A 20651-nucleotide genomic window follows, 5' to 3' on the forward strand; every position below is an offset into this window, starting at 1 on the left:
TGAGCCACTGGGCTTGGGTTGGACTTTTGAAACTTCAAAGCCCACCCCCAGTGACACACTTCCTCCAACAAGGCCCCACCTCCTAATCCTTCACAAGTAGTACCACTTCCTGATAACCACACGTTCGAGCATATGAGCCTATTGGGGCCGCTCTTACTCAAATCACCACACTCATCTTAAAGACAAATAAGTTTATTCTGGAGTCACTTCGAGTGACCACAAATTTAGGTTACCCCAAATTCCATGTTCCAATGTGGAAACAGTTTCATAGTTTTACAGAACAAAGAAAGTCATAAATCAAAGCAATCGAAAAATACAGTGGCGGGTACACAGAGAGGCAGTAACACTGAGACGGGGAAAGCTTTCTTATAGGCCCAAGAAGAGAGTTGACATTCTTAGCTTTTGGGTTGGTGAAAGCTACTACTACTACTAGCACCACTACTAGTACTACTAGTAACAACACACACACACACACACACACACACACACACACACACACACACACACACACACGTTGATGTGAGACACCCCAACAACTGAGAGCAGTTTCTTCAAGCGACATTCCACATTGAGGTAATCAAATTCCTGCAGGAGAGAATACCAAAACTTGTTTTTCCTAAAAACTGATAGCAAATGTACACGGTCTGAGGGTAGGTGTAATGAAGTTTGTGCATGCGTATACTTTTTCTTTTTGACAGTGTGCTGGCCGTGGAAAGATCTGTTCCTTTTCGGCAGAGTTATAGAACTTCTGGGCTTCCCTTTAAAAAGCACAGCCACGGCTGAGATGAGATGAGATGCTAAAGTTATAGGTGGGGTTGGGGGCCTGGTGATGCCTTCTCTCAAAGCGCTGGGAAATGAGGGGGCAGCAGGTATGGAAAACAAAACACTGATGGGAGTCATGTGACCGTTCAGACACACGGTGGGGCAGTGAAGGACGGTTTCCATCTGTGGGTGACTATTTTAAATCAGAGTGGGCGGTGAGGAAACGGCGGAACCTTTGTCCTCAGCTCTCTGTTTCCCGCGACTCCACTCCAGCAGCTACACTACCTAATGGACCGCCTCCTTCCCTTTCCCCGGGGGGCCCTATCCGGGTGAGTTCCGGAGTTTGGGACTCCGAAGTCCACCCCCAGACCGCGGGCGACGTCCCCCGTCTGTCACCGAGGCCCGTCTCTCCATTCCGCAGCGCGGCCGCCGCAACCCACGCTCGCGGAGCAGGCGGGGCCCCGTACCCACGGGCGCGCGTCCCGCCCGCCGAGCTCGCGGCCCGCTTCACCTCCCAGCTCCCGTCCCAGCGGCACGCGGCGCGCCGCCGGCTTCCCCTCGCCTCTCGGCCGAGCGGCCTCCCAGACCCCGCGCCGTTGGAGCGACCCGGGCGAAGCCCGAGGGGGAATCCGGGGGAGGACGGGGCGGTCCTGTGCGCCCGGGTAGGCGGAGTGGCAGAATCACCTGAGACCGCCAGACGGCTCCCTGCGTTCCCACTCCCGCTCGAGCTCCGCACCGGGACCGGTGGATCAGACCCGGGAACCCGCCCCGCGCCACGCCACGCCACACAGGGGAGGACCGGCCACAGCGAGCTAGTGGACATGGCCACACCGTTCCTACCCGCAGGGGCCACCACGGGCGACAGCGGTGGGGAACTGAGCTCCGGGGACGACTCCGGTGATATGGAATCCTTCCAGACCCCCGAGGCCGAGGGGACCCGGAGCTTGGCTGAGCTGTTTGAGAAGGCTGCCGCACACGTCCAAGGCCTGGTTCAGGTGGCCAGCCGGGAGCAGCTTCTGTACCTGTATGCCAGGTACAAGCAGGTAAAAGATGGGTGGATGAGAGGACACGGGCTTCTTCCTCCAAAAACTTAATAGCACATTGCGTGGCTAATGGTCGAGCGTAATGAAGTTTGTATGTGTGTTTCAATTTTTTTTTTTTTTTTGACCCTGGAGAATATAGCATCACCTGGACATGGAAAAATCTCTCTGATATCCTACGAATCATATTTATGTAGCCGGGCACTGAATAACAATGTTTCAGTGGCCTTGCCTCCGAACCTTTACAACATGAGGATGATAAAATAAAATTTGGTATTCGCTGTTGCCAGAGGGACATGTGATAGGAAATATGGTAATGTTAATTAATAATAAGTTTGGAATTTAAGAGAATATTACTGTGTATAAGATGCTAAATACATCTGAATCACTCTCCTATTTAGTTGCAGGAATGTGACATAGAGTTGAATTAACTGGCAATTACAAGAACTGTGACTTTTTTTATCAGTTCGTGCTTATATGTGGTATTTTTCCTCCAGGTTCTCACTGAAATGCCAACTTCAACCCTGTCTTATTCTACCCATAAAGGAATTTTTGTGCTCTCAAAAAAAAAAAAGATGCTAAATACAATATTACTATTATGAGTCATAGGAACTCTAAATAGTTATGTTTTTGACTGAATTTGGTCCTGCTAGATATAGTCCCTCCACATTTTTTAAATGAAGGGCTCCATGCGGGTAACATGGAGGGCTGGTGATGAACTCTCCACTCAGCTTCCTGAATCGCTTTCATTTCCAAATAGAAAACCCAGGGGAGTAGGCAGTTTAGAAAGTTACATGGCTATATCAGAATTAAAGTGTAGCTTTTGTCTCTAAAACTGAACTTTACCTGAAAGTAAGGAAAGGTTTGAGTTATAAACATAAGACTAATTTATCTTTCAAGGTTAGGTACCAGAGGGAAAGACTATTGCTTTCCTTCAGTCGACAGATATACAGTTCAGCAGAGCACTGGGTGTTCTGTCTATAGAGAATGCAAAGAAGAAAGAACATGACACTTCCTTTAAGAAGCTTACAGGATTAGTTAAAGAATCTAGGTGCAAATGTGAAAAGAAATCAGTGATTAGGAAAATAGGAAAACCCCAGCTCTTTGGAACTTTGAAAGAAATGAAGTTCTGGATAGTAGTCTCTTTTATTTTATTAGAATAAAAAAAATGCTTATGGTATAGTTACATATATTTCTCCTGAACTCTTTTTTTTTGTTTGTTTGTTTTTAGGTAGTCACGAGGCCCCTCCTGTATTTCTAATTAGGTTTTCTTGGGTTTGTGTGTGTGCACACGTGTGTCGCTATCGGTCAGAGGACAACTTACAGGAGTTGGTGCTCTCCTTTCACAGTGAGGGTCCTAGGGATTCAACTTAGGTTGTCAGGGTTGGTAGCAAGCACGGGTGGTTACACACGGAACCATCCTGCTGATCTGTCCTGTATTCTTAAACTCGAGATTCTGAGTAGAGGTGAGTCTTCTTACAGGACTGATGGTTATTATGAGCACATGCTAATAATGATGTGGACCGACCGAGAGATATCCCTGTACAAGGACTTTGTGTGATGGCAGGTATGCTGTATGCTGGTGCATGCCCTTGACCCCAGGTGGCTTGGGGAGGCAAAGGCAGGTTATCTCCATGAGATCAAGACAGCAAGCTGCAGGCTAGGTGGAGCAACATGGTAAGACTCTGTCTCAAAACAACCGAAAAGTTGTGTAATGGGAAGAACAGGCAGGCACTTCTGCTATATATCTGATTATATTGGTTATCTTAAGGAAATTGAGGAAAATCATATATAAATGAATTACAAAGTCCTTGGGACTTCTTCTTTTTTCTGTATATGAGTGTTAACTCTTCGTACACCTACCTGCATGCCAGAAGACCGCATCAGATCCCAGGATAGATCCCAGGATTGTGAGCCACCATGAGCTTTTGCTGGGAATTGAACTCAAGACCTCTGGAAGAGCAGACAGTGCTCTTAACCATTGAGCCATCTCTCCAGCCCCCTCAGACTTCATTTTTATTTAACAAAAACTCTGTGAACTCTGTTTAGATTTGGGTGTTTGGCAGATGGTTTCTTGAAGATGAAGTAAAACTGGAAGACAGATGTAAACATTCATTGCCAGTGGCAATGTTTGAGTTGTCAAAGGAAAAGTAGAGGTTTGGAAATCGCAGGGTCTGCCACCATGAGCCTGACAGTTGCCCAATGCTTACAGAGATAAGTGTTGATGATAATGAATGTGAAATTTCGCTAATGTCTGATGCAATATGTTAACATTTGGAAATGCTAAATGACTGAGGTACTATCTATATATTTCATAAGATAATGTTAAAAGTTAGTGTGAGCAAAGTTCCATTCAAAGTGGAAATCAGGTAAGTGGTTTTCACTACAACTGTGTAAAAGATCCATAGTATATTTAGATTCCTCATTATAACTGGTCTTGGAGAAACTATCATTTATTGAGTTTGGGTGTTGTATCAGAGAATATCCACAGTTACTGGGAGTACTATAAAAGTAATAATTTCTAACTCATATGTGCAATTGGAATTTCCTCATGGGCTCCATCCAAATCAACATGTAGAGATAGGCCACTGAAGAATGACAGTATAATCATGACATACAGTAAAGAGATTTTAAAAAATAGACAATAAAGAGATTTAAGAAAAATGGCAATGCCATTTTTCTGTTTTGTTTTCCATTTTTTAGTTTAGAATGTCATTGTTTTTCATAAAATTTTGTTACTTAAAATATCATATACTAGATTTATTTTCAAATAAACTAGTATTTTAAAGATCTAATTTATTTTTCTTGTGCATGTGTACTCACATGTGTGCGTGCATGCGTGTAGAGGTGGGAGGTTGGTCCTGGGACTCTTCCTGGATTGCTGTCGGCCATATTCATTGAGACAGGGTCTCTCCTGGTACTCAGAGTTGCTATCGTAGGTTGTCTGGGTAGCCAGCCAGTCTGGCATCTCTAAAATCACATCAGCTTCTGAACTCTGCTGCAGATATAACAGGAGACAGACTATACACACTATAGTCCACGAGGCAATGCAACGTCTGCCTGCCTTCTAGGACTGACTGTATGTGAAGATTACAGTAAAATACCTTGGTTAAAAACAAAGGGGGTGGGAACGCTGGAGAGCTAGCCCGGCAGCTGAGAGCACTTGCCCCTGTCTTCTGCAGTTAGAAGTGAGTTGCCCTGCTTACCTGGCGTTTAATTTGGTTCTGGGCATCTGAACTCAGGCCTTACACTTGCAGGACAAATGCTTTATCCACTGAGCAATAGCCCAACCCCAGTCCAAGTTCTCATTTCAAATCTGTACATATGACAGATAAAATCCACACATACTAAAGTTCCATGGAGACTAATTCTAAGAATTCAAAGGAATCACATGACCATAGAGTTTGAGAACTCCTATTTCAAATTCTGCTTCCATGGCCAGAGAGGCTCGTGAACACAGTACACGTGTTCTAGCCCAGGCAAAGCAAAAGAGGAGGAACTTTTGTTTTTTTGATTGTTTAATCTCATTTAGTGTGTGTGTGTGTGTGTGTGTGTGTGTGTGTGTGTATGTATGTATGTGAGATGAGTGTATAAACCACAATCTGGAGGTCAGAAGACAACTTTCAGGTTAGTTGTCTCCCTCCACCATGGGTTCCAGAGATGGATTTCAGGTTGTCAGGCCTGCATGGCAAGTGCTTTTACCCACCTAACTGTCTCACGTGTTGCCCTCATCCCTCACCTCGTAAAAAACGTTATGAGTGGGTATGCCTGGTGTCTGCTGAGGCTGGAAGAGGTGATCAGGTCTGCTGGAACTGGAATTACAGATAGGTGGGAGCTGCCATGTGGGTCCTGGGAACTGAACCCAGATCTTCTGCAAGAGTGGCAGGCACTCTCCACCTCTGGGCTAGCTCTCCAGTGCCCATTTATTATAATCTTCATATACATCCAGTCGTAGAAGCTAGGGAGAGGTTGCATGGCCTCATGTCCTAGAGAGTGTTAGTCTGACTCCCTTTGTATTTGTAGCAGAATCCAGCAGTTTATGTGATTTAGAGATGCCAGGATTGAAGCCTAGATTCTCTGTAACATGTAAGATAGATGATACAGTGAAGGAGTCAGACAGACCCTGATAAATCCTGATAGCTAATCCAGGGTTTGCTTGTGTGTGAGTTGAGAACATGCTCTTGGATTTCTGTATCCGTAGTTGTAGGATGGGTTTGTAAAGACCTCAGAGGATGAATGGTGATTATCCAAGACACACGTCCTCCCTATCCAATTACAGCAGGGCTGCTCCTGTAGAAGTAAGCGTGCTTTTTAGGAAGAGCCAGAGGACTATGTAATCCATAGCTAAGGAAGTGACTGGGTGATACTTTGTCAGATTTATTTTTATTTACGTGGGTATGTGCAGGTGCCCTTCGAGAGCAGAAAAGGGTGTCACATCCCCTGAGCTGGTGGTGTTCAGAGACAGCTGTGAGCTGCCTGGTGTGGGTGCTGGGAACTGAGCTCAGGTCCTTCGGTAGAGCAGCAAGCACTCTTAACTGCTGAGCCGTCTCTCCAGCCTGGTGAGTGAGTATGTTAAATGTTAATAATGGAGATTATTTCTGGCAGTGGTAATCAAGAGCTGAATTCTGTTCTTGTATGAATTTCATTTTACAAGGTTATAATGAAAACAATCTATGATTTGGTTACAAATGTCATTTGAACCTTAAAGTCAAGTACAGTGGTGTACACCTGTAACACCAGCCTTGAGAAGTAGAAGTATGGGGCTTATGAGTTAAAGATAGCCTAAGCTACATGAGACCCTCCCTTCAAACAATAGCAAATGTCTTGACCACATGGATAGCATTTATATTACTGTTGAGACTCTGAGTGTTTTTTTTTTCTTTCTAGCTTTTGACATCTAAATTTATCTACTGTAGTACACTTATTTAATTTTATACATGTACATGTATACATATACACACACATGTGTATGTGCATATGAAGACAGTGTCTCACTGTGTAGCTCTGAGCTTTTTTTCTCCCAGCTTTTGACATCTAAATCTATTTAGTGTAATGCTTTCATTATTTATTTCCTTTTTTTTTTTTTTTTTTTAAAGACAGAATTTCACTGTGTAGCCCTGGCTATCCTGAAACTCACTCTGTACATCAGATTAGCCTGGAACTCAGAAATCCACCTGCCTTCATCTCCTGAGTGTGTATGTTAAAGGCATGACCCACCATGCCCAGCTAGTATGGTACATTTTTAGTACAGTGTGTCCTGGATTTGAGGAGAGATAAAATGCTTGTAGGATCATGAAAAATAGCATTAGAAAACCACCAATATATGAATTCTGAAAAGCTGAACTTTACATTTTGTCAGTTACCTGTTAAAGACTCTGTTATAGGGGTGGGTGAACTGATTGAGTGTGCAAAGCACATGCTATGCAAGCCTGATTCATCCCAGAACCCACATAAAGGTGTAAAGAAAAGGAAGCTTCTCTACAGAGTGGCCCTCCGACCTTCCCTATGTGCATACACACAACAATATGTTAAAATTTATAAAGTTGTATTTTTTTTTTAAGATTTATTTATTTATTATATTTACATATAATACACTGAGTACACTGTAGCTGTCCTCAGACACTCCAGAAGAGGGAGTCAGATCTTGTTACGGATGGTTGTGAGCCACCATGTGGTTGCTGGGATTTGAACTCCAGACCTTTGGAAGAGCAGTCGGGTGCTCTTACCCACTGAGCCATCTCACCAGCCCATAAAGTTGTATTTTAATGGCAGTGAACACTATACTTTTATTTGTAATTTGTCTGCTAGTTTAGAAATGGAGTCATTTGCCACCCATTCTTTTTTTTTTCTGTGTATTTATTAGTTGTGTAGAAAGCTGAGGCTGCTTGTGTGGTATTTTTATTTTATTAATTAGTTAATTTAGACAAGGTCTAACTGTGTAGCTGCCCAGCCTGGAAGACATTGTTTAGACATGGAGGGCCCTGGACTCATAGCTTTGACTGTGCAGAGCTCCACGTGCCTCTGTTACAACACTACCACACCCGGTGCTGCTCCTGGAGCCCCTGTTACAGGTGTGCACTACCACACCCGGTGCTGTTCCTGGAGCCCCTGTTACAGTTGTGCACTACCACACCCGGTGCTGCTCCTGGAGCTCCTGGAGCCCCTGTTGCAGGTGTTGCTGCTGTTTTTACCTCGGATTATTTGATAGTTTTCTTTTGCCTGCTTTTTGCAAAGAATGTTAACTTTTGTTATCCTGTGTATAGCGTCAAATGTTTTCTGATGTATAGTTACTAAATATGTATAATAAACTTGAAAAGACAGAAGTTCTCAGATGTTCCTTAGAATGATAAAATAAATTCTTGATATTTTTCCCCTTTTAGGTTAAAGTTGGAAATTGCAATATTCCTAAACCAAACTTCTTTGATTTTGAAGGAAAGCAAAAATGGTAAGAACAATTCTTGGAATCTTTAATAAGGTTGTCAGAAATGACTTAGTGGTTTAGGAATTAGAAAGGGGTTAGCAGATTAAAGAATTATTTTTATATTAATCCCTCTGCTGTTGGCTGCTAATGACAGGGAGTTGGGAGAGGGATTAAAAGAATCTGCTTTTAGAGGGCTGTAAAGGATCTTTGGCACTGAAGTCAGTACACAGGTGCTTACAGCAGAGGGCGCTCTCCCGAGAGAGCCGTTTGTTACCTATTGCTCAGTTTGTTTCCTTGTGTAGCCTCTGGACCTGCTGCTTCCCACATACAGAGGCAGTTGCAAAAAAAGCCAGAGCAAAGAAGGGAGAAGAACAAGATGAATCCCCAACTCAGGACCTTCCTATGCCTCTGCCTTTGCAGTGGGAAAATCTAAAAAATCCAAAACTAGACCCAGGTTCACTCTACTTCTGAATACAGTTTTCACTTGCAATTCAGATTCTTGCATATTATTTTTTCTTACCTGGGCCAAGTAAAAAGGGAGAAATTGTTAAACAGTAGTGAACATAGTTACAGAATGGAAGATTTTTGAGCATCAGCCCTGGTGGTTAAAAAACCAACCAACCAAACAAACAAAAAAACAACTGTTGTGGGTGGAGTTATTTACTGCACTGAAATCATTATGTTAAGGATTCATTCCTACATTACAATAATTGTGATAATTCTGATACCCAGATTTAAGCATGTGAACACATACAGTTAAAGTTCTCCATCATAATTTGTTATACTACAATGTCAATCATAGGCCTTTGTAATCTAAGTCACATGGTTTTAAGGAGGCCTGTAAGGAGCCTTAGGAACACCTTCCTGAAGTGTGCTAAATACTTCTTGGGTTAGAGGTCTCAGAATAGAGCTCTGTTTGTTATGTTTGTTTTTAGATTTATTTTATGGATATGGATGTCTTGCCTGTACCAATGTCTGCCACATGTGTACTTGGTGCCCATGGAGATCAGAGGAGGGGTTTGGATCCCCTGGGAATGAAGTTACAGATGGTTGTCAGCATGTGGGTGCTGGGGACCAAATCTTGTTCCTCTGCACAAAGCACCAAGTGCTCTTAACCACTGAACCATCCAGTCCTGGGTAGAGTTTCTAAAAACAGGAGTGAACGGAGGATGTAGAGAGGCAGAAGGCTAATGCATGGGCTTGACCGTAGTCTATCACCGCCCTGCAGAATGTGATCCTCCGGGCACGCGTGCAGTGCCAACACTCAGCTGTGAGGACCTGGATGTGAGCTGTACTCTTTAGTTCAGGTGGCATTCTGGGGTGGTGGTTGTTTTTGTTTTGTTTTGTTTTGTTTTGTTTTTTGAGCCAGGGTTTCTCTTTGTAGCCCTGGCTGCCCTGAAGTTCACCTTGTAGACCAGGCTGCCCTCAAACTCAGAGATCTACCTGCTTCTGCCTCCTGAGTGCTGGGACTAAAGGTGTGCACTACCTTTCTGCTCAGCATCATTCTGTTTTTTTATTATGTGGGATAGCCTCAGGGCTTTGATTTAAATTTTTGTGTCAGATTTCTCTCTTGATGATAAGTAGTTTTTGGAATTTTATTATTCTGGAGATTTTTCAAATGTAACCTTTATTCTGAGCTGCTTTGTTTTGTGAAATTGTGTCACCTTACTATTTTCTCTAATGCATCCCTTGGCTTTCCTGTTTTTGTTTGTTTGTTTTTTTAAGTATTATTGAAAAGTTTACATATTTTTCTCTGCTCCCCCCAAGTTTCTATTTTATAGGCACTCCTATTAATTAATAAAGCAGAAAACTGTCAGATACTGTCATTACCAAATCATCAGTATATTAGTTATGGGACAGACTGACATCAAGTGTCCCTAGTGTAATCCTTTGTAAAGGACATGCCACTTACATATTGCTCTTACCGAAATATTTAATCTAATTTTAATCATGATTAATCAATTTGACAAGAATGTTATTTAGGTGAGAAAACAATTAGACAAATCCAAACTGAGTGGTATTTCATAAAATAATTGTTTTTGACTCTTAGAAATGTCAGCGTCATCTAGAGAAAGAGAAGGATAAATGAGGCAGTGCTGTGTGTGAGTTTGCTGGGAAGACAGTCATACAGGGTGTTGTTGTGATAGTCAAGGGACACTGCATAGATTGTGTCTATGTTATAGAACTGATACAATTTCCAGGCGATACAAGCGTATGTATTATGTAGGAGCGAGGTGTTATTATATGTGTAAGTAACTATCAAGAGGGCCAGTAAAAATTTTAGAAAACTTAAGAAAGAGCTAGCTTTCTTCATAGAAGCAGGAAAGTAGGGAAGAACAGGGCCGGGCTCTCGTTATAATAGATGGAGGATAGAGAAACCTGGTTAGACGGAGCGTTGGCGGGCAAACCAGCAGACCTGTCCTAGTAGTCTGGTAGTGAAGTCATAAGATGGGAGATATTCTGCTGGTCTGTAAATGATACAGTCTCAGTAGGGGTAGCACTAGATTTAGGGAGGTTTAAATAGTAGATTACCATAGCTTGTGATAATTCAAAATTTAACAGGTATGCATGATATCTGTCTTCTAAAATTTCATGAGAGAGGGCAAATAGCGAAAAAGTATTTCCAAAAGGCCCCAAGATAGGGTAATATGTTTTATACTTCTCTATCAAAACATAATCGGAGTGCTTCTCCTCTGCACAGTTATCTTTATGTCCTCAGATCAGTGAAACATATGTAAAATAATACTAGGAGATATGCTAGCTGGATGTGATGTTGTGAGTTTAAGGTCAGCCTGGGCTGCAAACTGAGATCCTCTTTAAGAGACATGCTGTTTGTGCTCTTTGCATCATTAATGAAGGCCTTCTTGGCTGTTCTGTGCTATAGGGAGGCATGGAAAGCCCTCGGTGACTCAAGCCCTAGCCAAGCAATGCAGGAATATATCGCGGCAGTTAAAAAACTAGATCCAGGATGGAATCCTCAGGTAAGACTTCTAGCTGTATACTTTCTGAAAACTTACCTTTCTCCCAAACAAGTGTCTAACTAAGCTTTGGTATAACATGTCTTAAGCTGCAGTTCATCAAAAACTATAAGGTAATTGTAATATTTATCTGTGAAAATAACTACTTAAATATTACCATGAGCAGTAACAGATACAGGAACCTCTGAGTAGTAGTTTGTAGAAGTATAGTTTAATCTTGTCAGAACTGAATTTATGATCATCATTTGGGAATAAGAAAACTTCTTTCAATTAAAAAAATTGGGTGGTCTGGAGAGATGGCTCAGTGTTTAAGGACAGTCACTGCTCTTCCAGAGGTACTGAGTTCAATTCCTAGCACCCACATCGGGTGGCTCACATCCACCTGGAAAAACAACTTCAGGGGATCCAACTCCTGACTTCCATGTCACCTGTAGACACCCATACAACAGACATACGTACATAAAAAGAAAGTAATAATACAGCTCTTGAGAGTCAGATGCGAGTTTGAGACCAGTCTAGTCTACAGAGTGAGTCCCGGGACAGCTAGGGCTGCACAAAAAAATCCTATTAAAAAAAAACCAAACCAAACCAAAAAACAAAAAGCAAAAGTTTGGATTTATTTATCTTATTTGCTTGCATGTACATGGACCGTGTGAGTGCAGTGCCTTTGCAGGCCATAAGAGGGCAACAGTCCCCTAGAAACGGTGCCATAGTTGATAGTGAGCCACCATGCAGTGCAAAGGACTGATGTGAGCAAGGGTTCTTCACTACTGACCCAACTCTCCAGCTCCTCTTTAATATTTTAATGAGCATTTTCTGTGCAAGTCTGAGATACTTGTTGATTGAGACACAAGATAAATATGACATTGTTTCTGCCATTACGTAGTTTAAAGCATGAAGGAATGATAAAACACATTAAGATTAATGTTTAGTATATAAATTTTAGAGAATGCACGGGGACAAAATGACTGGATGTTAGGGGTATTGGATAATGTTAACTTACGTGGATTACCTTTCTAGGATACTTATGGAGAATGCCTAGAAGGGATTTAGTATGAATGAGGTTGTTAATTTTATTTTAAAGTATTTTTAAAGACATCTAAAAGTTAAATTATTGTGTGTGTGCTTGCACCAAATGCATTTGGAAGTTAGAAGACAATTTGCAAGGGGTTCTGTTTTCTTCCTCTACCATGTGGGCCTTGAGGATTGAACTCTAAGTAGTCAGGCTCAGAGATAAGAGCCTTTACCCTCTAATCCCTCCTGATGCCCCTGAAAAATATATTTAAAAAAATTATTTAATGTGTTTCTGTGAGTACTCACATGTATGTATGTGTATTGTGTGCATTCCTGGTGCCCACAGAATGCAGAAAAGGATGTTTGACTCCCCAGAGTTAAGTTAGAATTACAGGGGTTGTGAGCTGCCATGTGGATACTGGGAACTGAACCCCAGTCCTTAGAAGAGCTATATGTCCTCTTATATGTATTATATATTAATATATAATTAATAAACTGTCTCTCCATCCCCATTTAAAATACTAAAAGAAACCAAAATACTGGTGAAAAGGTATATAGGATAGAGGTTAGGTCAATATGTTTGCCTTTAATTCCAGCACATGGGAGGCAGAGGCAGACAGAGTTCAATGCCAGCTCGTTCTACAGTTCAAGTTCCAGGACGGCCAGGGCTACAGAGAGAAACTGTGACTTGAAAAACCAAAACCAAAACCAAACAAACACTGCAATCTTGTAAAGATGCCAGGCAGAGGCAGAGAGCCAGGTAGATCTCAGCCTGGTCTACATTCCAGAACAGCCAAGAAACATTAAAACCCAGTCTCAGAAAGCCAAAACCACACAAAGGCAGCAGCAACGGAAGCTGCATCATGTGAAGAGGGATTTTGCATCTCACATACATTTGTGTGCCTGCAGCTGTGTGTAGTATGCTCTTCAGTCCCTGGTTTACACACTCCTTCTGGTCCTTCTTGACTTCCTTTTTTAATTTTTTCCCTTTCCTTTTAGATTGGTAAGAGGCATAATACCATAACCTTAATATCAGAAGAGCTTTGACGTTAGATTTGACATTAGTCATTTAGGATAAAAAGAGTGATTTTTAATGACTAGAGATGAGCCCGGTGTTAGAGAACTTGCTTAGCAATCTGAAGCCCTGAGTTCAAGTCCCAGCGTATCCCCTCAAAAAAAAATTACTTTCATTTGCTAAACTGTTTCTAAGAAGTAACTAAATACACATTGTATATGGCCTAGGTTTACATGTATTATCTTTTGAAATTGCCACAAAAATCTTAAAACTATTATTGCCTATATTTTAAAAGTTAGGAAATTCAGACATAGAGGTTCATTAGCTTGCCTACAGTTAGTAACAAAGACATTAGAAACTATGCTGGAGAGATGGCTCAGAGGTTAAGATCACTGGCTGCTCATCCAGAGGTCCTGAGTTCAATTCCCAGCAACCACATGGTGGCTCACAACCATCTGTAATGAGATCTGGTGCTCTCTTCTGGCCTGCAGGCATACATGCAGGCAGAACATTGTATGCATAATAAATAAGTAAATCTTAAAAAATGAAAGAAAAGAGAAGAAAAAAAAAAGGATCCATCTTAAAAGACAAGACAAAACAAAGCAAAACAAAACAAAAAAACTTCTACACTTACAGTGACTTAGCCTTGCCACACACACTGCTGTTTGAAACACAGTCTCACACAGACAGAATCAAAACCAAACCAAACCTTTATGTTTGATTATGCAAAGTTACAGACCTTATAGCAGTTAGTTTTGTTAAAGCTACATGGTGACTTAATGCAGCCTTCTGCCTGTGTTTTCATCTGTGTTTTACCTCAAGAGCGTGGTGGTCAGTGGGGAATATAAAAAGAATCCTTTTGTCTTATGTCATTTTGGCAGGGGGAAGTTAACTTTCAATACAGACAATTAAAAAAAAATTCACTAGTAGGAGAAACATCTTTCTATATGTAGATTTATCTAGATTTACCAGTTATACTTGCTCTGTCATTCTGTTTACACATTCATACACATATCTATATCTATAAATTCTGTCAGTTTGTTTTTTGGTTTGTTTTGTTTTTTTTTGAGACAGGGTTTCTGTGTTGCCCTGGCTGACCTGGAACTTAACCTGTAGATCAGGCTGGGCAGCTTCTGCCTTTGAGTGCTGGGATTAAAGGTGGGAGCCACCACTGCCCAGCTAAATATTTTTTTTTTCGAAATCTTTTGAGATAAATTGGCAATATTGTGTTCATTTTCCCTAAATACTTGAATATTTATTTTCTAAGAACAAATAGCTTTCTTTTCATAACTGTACCTTAATCAAAATTGGGATTTTAATTTTTATATTTTTGTATGTATTTTAGGAAGCATCTGGAAATATTAAAAAATTTTAAATTAAATAATAAGAATTATATAAATAATATATAAAATTATATAAATAATAAAAATAAATATTAAAAATTTTTAATATTGATCCATTCTTATTATGGAATCTGTAGCTCATACTCAAAATTTTCATTTACTTTAACAATGTGTTTTCCAATCATTTGCTAAAATTCCTACTCCGACCTGATTTAGAATTGTGCATTGTGTTCACTTGGCGTATTTCTTTAGGCCCTTCTAATCTGCAACAGTTTCAGTATAAATATGGAAAATAATAAACCAGTTATTTTTGGGAATGTCTCCCATTTTGGATTGTTTGTAATCAGCTTCAGACTGCACATTTTAGGAGTAACACAGAAAGGGGTTCTCAGTGCATTTTACCAGCAGCAGTCACAGGATTTCTGTTTTGGGATTGATGATGTCAACTTTGTTCACTTGGTTAATGATGGCATCTGCCAGATTTCTCTACTGAGAAGTTTCTGTTTCTTTCTAATTAGTGAGTAATTTGTGACTACTTTGAGACTTTCTACATACATATATTGTTTCCTAATTGGATTTCAACTACTAGTTTTTAACATTCAGTAATGATTTTTAACTCCATTGTTCTATGTTTATTATTTGACATTTAACTATATGAAAGTATCCAAGCAAATTTTATGTCAACTTGAATTGAGCTGGAGTTATCAGAGAGGAGGGACCCTCGATAGAAAAATGCCCCCATTAGATGGGCTGTAGTCAAGCCTGTGGGGGCATTTTCTTAATTAGTGATTGGTGTGGGAGGGCCCAACCCACTGGGTGGGGCCACCTCTGGGCTGGTGGTCCTGGGTTCTCAAAGAAAGGACGTGAGCAGTACTACTCCATTGCCTCTGTTTCCAGGTTCCTGCCCTGCTTGAGTTCCTGACCTGACTTCCTCTGATGATGATCTGTGATGTGGAAGCATAAGCCGAATAAACCCTTTGCTCTCCAAGTTGCCTTGGTCATGGTGTTTTTATCACAGTGATAGTAACCCTAACTAAAACAGAAAGAACTTTTCATTTCTCCATTCATCCATCTGCCCATGCATCCACCATCCACCTCCCAGTCCCTTAAGAGAAGTGTGTGAAAGGTCTGCGATTTTGCCCTGTAGACAAGCTAGGTCACCCTGTTTCTGTTTCTTAAATGCTGGCAGAAACCTTCTGGCTCCTGGGGCAGGTAGCCCAGGGGTTGGCAAACTATATGAACTTGATTTGCTTTGCATCAATTTTCCACATCTCCCAAGTCCCACAGGATGACACAGGTAGGGTTAGTTGGATTTCTGCATATGCAGTGGGTTGTGCATATAGGGAAAGAAAGAGCACTGAGTTATAGGAACTCAAGACTTACAGCAAGCGCGATTTTTGTCAGGGACTGGAGAGACGTTACTGCATTCCCAAAGGTGTTTTGGTGGTCACAGTCCTGAGAAATGGCCTACATACAGAGTGGTTAGGGGCCCAGTCAATTGAGCAAGAATGTATAGGGATTTCAGCACCCATGGTAGATTGCCTTTCCCAATGTCCATATATTTATATTATATAGATTTAGGGATTTCTGTTTTATTCATGCACTATAATACTAAGAATCTTCAAACTAGGTCCCCTGTCCTTTTCATATGCCCTAATCCTTGGGGCAGTTGCTTTCTTACTGACACACAATATTCCAACTCTGTTAGTTTCTTAGGGCAGCTGTAGTAAAGTGCCACAAGCTCCTTAAAATAAATTGATTTTCTCATAGTCTGGAGGGTAGATGTCTGAAAAGAGGGGTTAGCATCTGTAGGGAAGAATGCTTGCTTCCTCATCTTCTGGTGGCTCGCAGAAATTACATGTCTTGTGGCTGTTTAGCTTGCTCCTCTGTTGCTGGGACAAAATAACAGCTGAAAGTAACTTGGGGAGAAAGGGATTGTTTGCCTTTTATGTTACAGTCCATGACTGGAGGAAATTAAGGCAAAGACTCAGACAGGGACCTAAAGACAGGAACTGAAGCAGAGACCATGAAGGAATGGTGCTTACTGTCTCCCTTGCCGGCTCCTGTTCAGCTACCTTTCTTGTATAGCCCAGGTCACTTGTGTAGCGATGGTACTGCTCACAGTGCGCTGGGCCCCCATTTCAATCAGCAATCAAGAAAACACCCCACAGACATGCCCCCAAGCCAGTCTGTTGGAGACAAATCCTCAATTGAGGTTCCCTCTTCCCAGGCATGTCAAATTGGCAACCAAGATTAGCTGTCATAGTGGCTGAGCTCCAGTGTCTTCACATGGTTGTCTTGCTGAGGGTTCTCTGTGTGAATCTTCCTGTCTTTCTTGTGTGAGGCCATCAGTCCATCCTAATCCAGTGTGACTTCAGTTTATATATGTGAAGATGATTTTCTTTCTTTTCTTTCATTTGGTTTTGGTTTTGGAGACAGTTCTGTGTATCCCTAACTGTCCTAGAACTCACTATAGACCAGGCTCAGACTTCTGCTTGGCTATGCCTTCCTAGTGCTGGGATTAAGTGCATGTGCCACTGTGGCCCCTCTTAACTGAAGACGATTTTCTGTCTCCCTTCCCCCTTTTAAAGACAAGATCTCACTTTTTTTTTTAATAGCCTGGTAAACATATTAACAGTTCTAGAAGTTTTCTAAATTAAAAATCAGATTTTTTTCAAGCTCCTGAAGACTGCTTGCCATTTTCCTTACCTCTTTGAAGAGATTCTTGTTCTTGTGAGTAGTGTGATGTCCGCCGTCTCTCTTGAGCTCTGTATGAAGGTTTGCAGTGCTCACGAAGAGAGTGATTAAATTTGAACTCTTCTCCAATTCTCACTGATTAACACATATTTTGGATGTGTACTTAAATTTCATCCTAATATGTAAGAGAGTACTACTATATTGAACCAACTATAAAAAGACTTTTCTAAGATTTAGTTGGCTTTATTTTGTAATTCTAGTGTTGATAATCCTCAAATAGGTTGGTTTTTAGATCTTAATTGGCTTTATTTTGGATTCTAGAATCAGACAATCCTTCATTCTATAAAATACAATAACTATTTTTTCTTTTTCCTAACATCTGTTAAAGAATTATTAATTATCATCCTATGCATCAGTTGTACTTTATGTTACAGAAGTTCTAGCTTGTGGGAACTAGGATATATAGCTGCTGGTAGCATAGGCAGAGTGTCTGCTCAGAGGAGCCTGTACTGTGGCAAGAGTGAGTAGTAATATAAGTGCATAGTACAGTGTTTTAGAAGGTGATCAGTATATGGGCAGAAAGCAGGGGAGAAGCAGAGGGTATTACAGGAGGCAGGAATCATTTCAATATGCTGATCAGGGAAGACTCACTATAAAGGTGACCTTGAACATTAAGGAAAGAAAAAGTGAGCCATACATATAGAAGCACATCCACAGGCTGTAGAGGGACCAGGTAATACAAGTTATGGCTGGGTTGTACCTGGTGTGCTTTACACACTGCAGGGCTAAATGTGGGAGGGAACGAGGAGCAGAGAACTGGAAAATTCACTAGAAAATAAACATGGTAGTTTATTGTCGGGATTATGGCTTTTACTCTGAATGAAAAGGGAAATATTTCTATAGTGAGCATGCTCCACTTATAAGCTTGTAAAAAGGTATAAATATTCTTCTATATTGTCCAGCAAGCAATACCTTAATAAAATTAATAAGGCATAAAATATATGAAACAAATATAAAACACATGAGAGAGTATACAATGAGCCCTTAAGAAGCCCCTTTCCAACACACACCATACACCAAGCCATGCTCTTTACAAGTGTGGTTCCACGTGCACAGCTCTGAAGAGCTGCTTGTGTGACGCTCAGATGCTAATGCCAGCAGGAGTGGGAGGAAATAAGGAATGGGGGTGAGCAATCACAGTGCATTAGGATACTTTCAGAAAGAGACAACATGGCCAATGAGCACCTGCAAATACTAACAAAGACTGGTGAGTTTTGATGTCTCAAGAAATACTTCCTGGCCAGGCATGGTGGTGCACACCTTTAATCCCAGCACTTGGGAGGGAGGCAGAGGCAGGCAGATTTCTGAGTTTGAGGCCAGCCTGGTCTACAGAGTGAGTTCCAGGACAGCCAGGGCTATACAGAGAAACCCTGTCTCAAAAAAANCAAAAAAAAAAAAAAAAAAAAAAAAGAAATACTTCCCAATTGAAATGTTTCTAGCAGATTAAAGTTTTAATTTGAACATTATCTATCAGTTCCATAAGTGGTAAATCTTGTTCATGTAGTTTAGTGTTTCTTCATCTAATCAGGTATGTTTTTCTGCTCATCCCTAGTCAAACCTCTAGTGACCACCAGAGGGCGCAAAGCTCATAGGAAATAAGATGATTTTTGTTTTGGGAGTTACCAGGGCTTTCTGTGTGTTTCAGTACTATTGTCAGTCCCTTAGTTTTCACTAATTATTCCCTTTTCCTTAAAAAATTAAAAATCAGAAAAAAAACCTTAGATTTTGACCTTTACTCAGAATGTCATTAGTAAGGTCATTTCTCTTTGCCTCGCTGGTCTGGTGACTCTTAGATCCATTTTATTTTACCTGTGTGTTATCTAGAAAGATAATAGCTGTGAGAACTGAAAGTCTCCAAATAACGTAGTTGTGTAGATGCCCAGTAGCCATCCAGCCTCTGCAAAGCCTGCTACTGTTCATCCAGTTTGGGTAGCATCATCTACTGGTCTTTTATTTGTAAGTAATTATTAAAAACCCAGGCATCAAATCAGGTGGTTGTCATCCTAGCTCTTGTGGTGGAGGCGGTTGCACATCAAAATCCTCTGTAGGGAGATTTAAGAATGCAGCCATGAAGCAGCGCTCCGGATTTACTCAGAAGTACTGCGGTAGAGACCTGGCATCTGTTTTTGATGTGGTTTTGTTTTTATGTGCCCCCAAATTAATTTGGAGCATAGCCCAGAGTTGTTAGTGCCTTCTGCCCCACATCCTGCTCCTTTCAGGATTAGTTCATTTGCTCTGTCTTTACTAGATGTGTTTCAGCCTTCACAACTCAGCCTAGCCCTTCCGCCTGCAGAAATGCCCTCCCTTCTCTTTGAGTCATCCTGAACCGCAGACCCTGTTTTCTGTGGTCAGCTCTTCTGTTGTACTTACCACTTGAAGTTATCTTTCTCTCCCATTGTACTGAAAACATTATCAGAACTTAGGCTATGCCATATTCACAGCACCTGAAACAGAAGCTGTGTATTACTATTAGGCTGAACTGAACTCACATGGCAGTTGTGTCTGTGGTATCAAACACAATGCAAAAAGAGGGCTAAGGTGCACCTCTGTGGTGAAGCAGTTGCCTTGCATGAACGAGGCCCTGGGCTCCTTCCCCAGCACTAAACAAACAGTCCTACAGAGGAGAATAATTTTGCTTCAGGAACAAGCCTGGCAGGAAAATCCAAAGTTTGATGGCTGGACTGTATTGAATAAATTCAGTTGTCATTTAAAACACTGTCCTGTAGAGGGCAGTGTTTCCCAGTTGACTTAGCCTGTTCTGCTGCTTGTGTGAAATACATAACTGCTCATTTTGTGTATTTATCTCTCTTGTAGATACAATAAAATAACTGTTAGGAATTTAAAAAGCAATTTTAAGATGTTGTTAAAAATAAAATTGAAGGATCAAGATGATAGTTTAGAAAAGAACATTTTATAATCTATGTACCAAAAATGTTAGTCTTGTGTTAATAGATAAAAACTGTAAGAAAAGGGTTTGCTTTCCTATGTAGTTCATATAAGATAAGAAAAGTTAGCAACGCAAATTTCCCAGTGGTCCTCATCTGTCGGAAGCTTTGGAGGACACCAGTGTTCCGTGCACTCTTCACTTGTCAGGGGTGAGCGCGCCATTTTACTTGTGCAGTAGAGCTTTGTAATAAACCGTTGTACATTTAGGTAGACTAACTGAATCTGATGTCAAAGCCCCAAATAAGGTAAGAATAATTTTTGTTTAGTTTAAGAAATGATTTTTTAAAAATTTGTGTTAAGTTAAAAAATAACCAGTATTTTTTTTTTTTTTTTTTTTTTTTTTTTTTTTTTTTTTTTTTTTTTTTTTTTTTTTTT

The 20651-nt window shown here is 41.0% G+C and overlaps 1 protein-coding gene across 2 annotated transcripts in view; it reads left to right on the top strand.

The window, feature by feature from the left end:
• Positions 1-1065: 1065 nt before the first annotated feature.
• Acbd6 (acyl-CoA binding domain containing 6) overlaps positions 1066-20651 on the top strand; it is a 138882-nt gene continuing 119296 nt past the window's right edge. The window contains exons 1-4 of one of the 2 annotated variants that reach the window (XM_021197895.2): positions 1066-1805; positions 8183-8247; positions 11108-11204; positions 15471-15559. In XM_021197895.2, coding sequence (XP_021053554.1) covers positions 1584-1805; positions 8183-8247; positions 11108-11204; positions 15471-15500 — 414 coding nt within the window. In that variant the 5' untranslated portion in view covers positions 1066-1583 and the 3' untranslated portion in view covers positions 15501-15559. Of the gene's footprint in view, positions 1806-8182; positions 8248-11107; positions 11205-15470; positions 15560-20651 lie in introns of those variants that run through there. The other variant, XM_021197893.2, reaches the window with a different exon arrangement.

Source organism: Mus pahari, chromosome 5 (assembly GCF_900095145.1).
Source record: "Mus pahari chromosome 5, PAHARI_EIJ_v1.1, whole genome shotgun sequence".
NCBI classification, from domain to species: domain Eukaryota; kingdom Metazoa; phylum Chordata; class Mammalia; order Rodentia; family Muridae; genus Mus; species Mus pahari.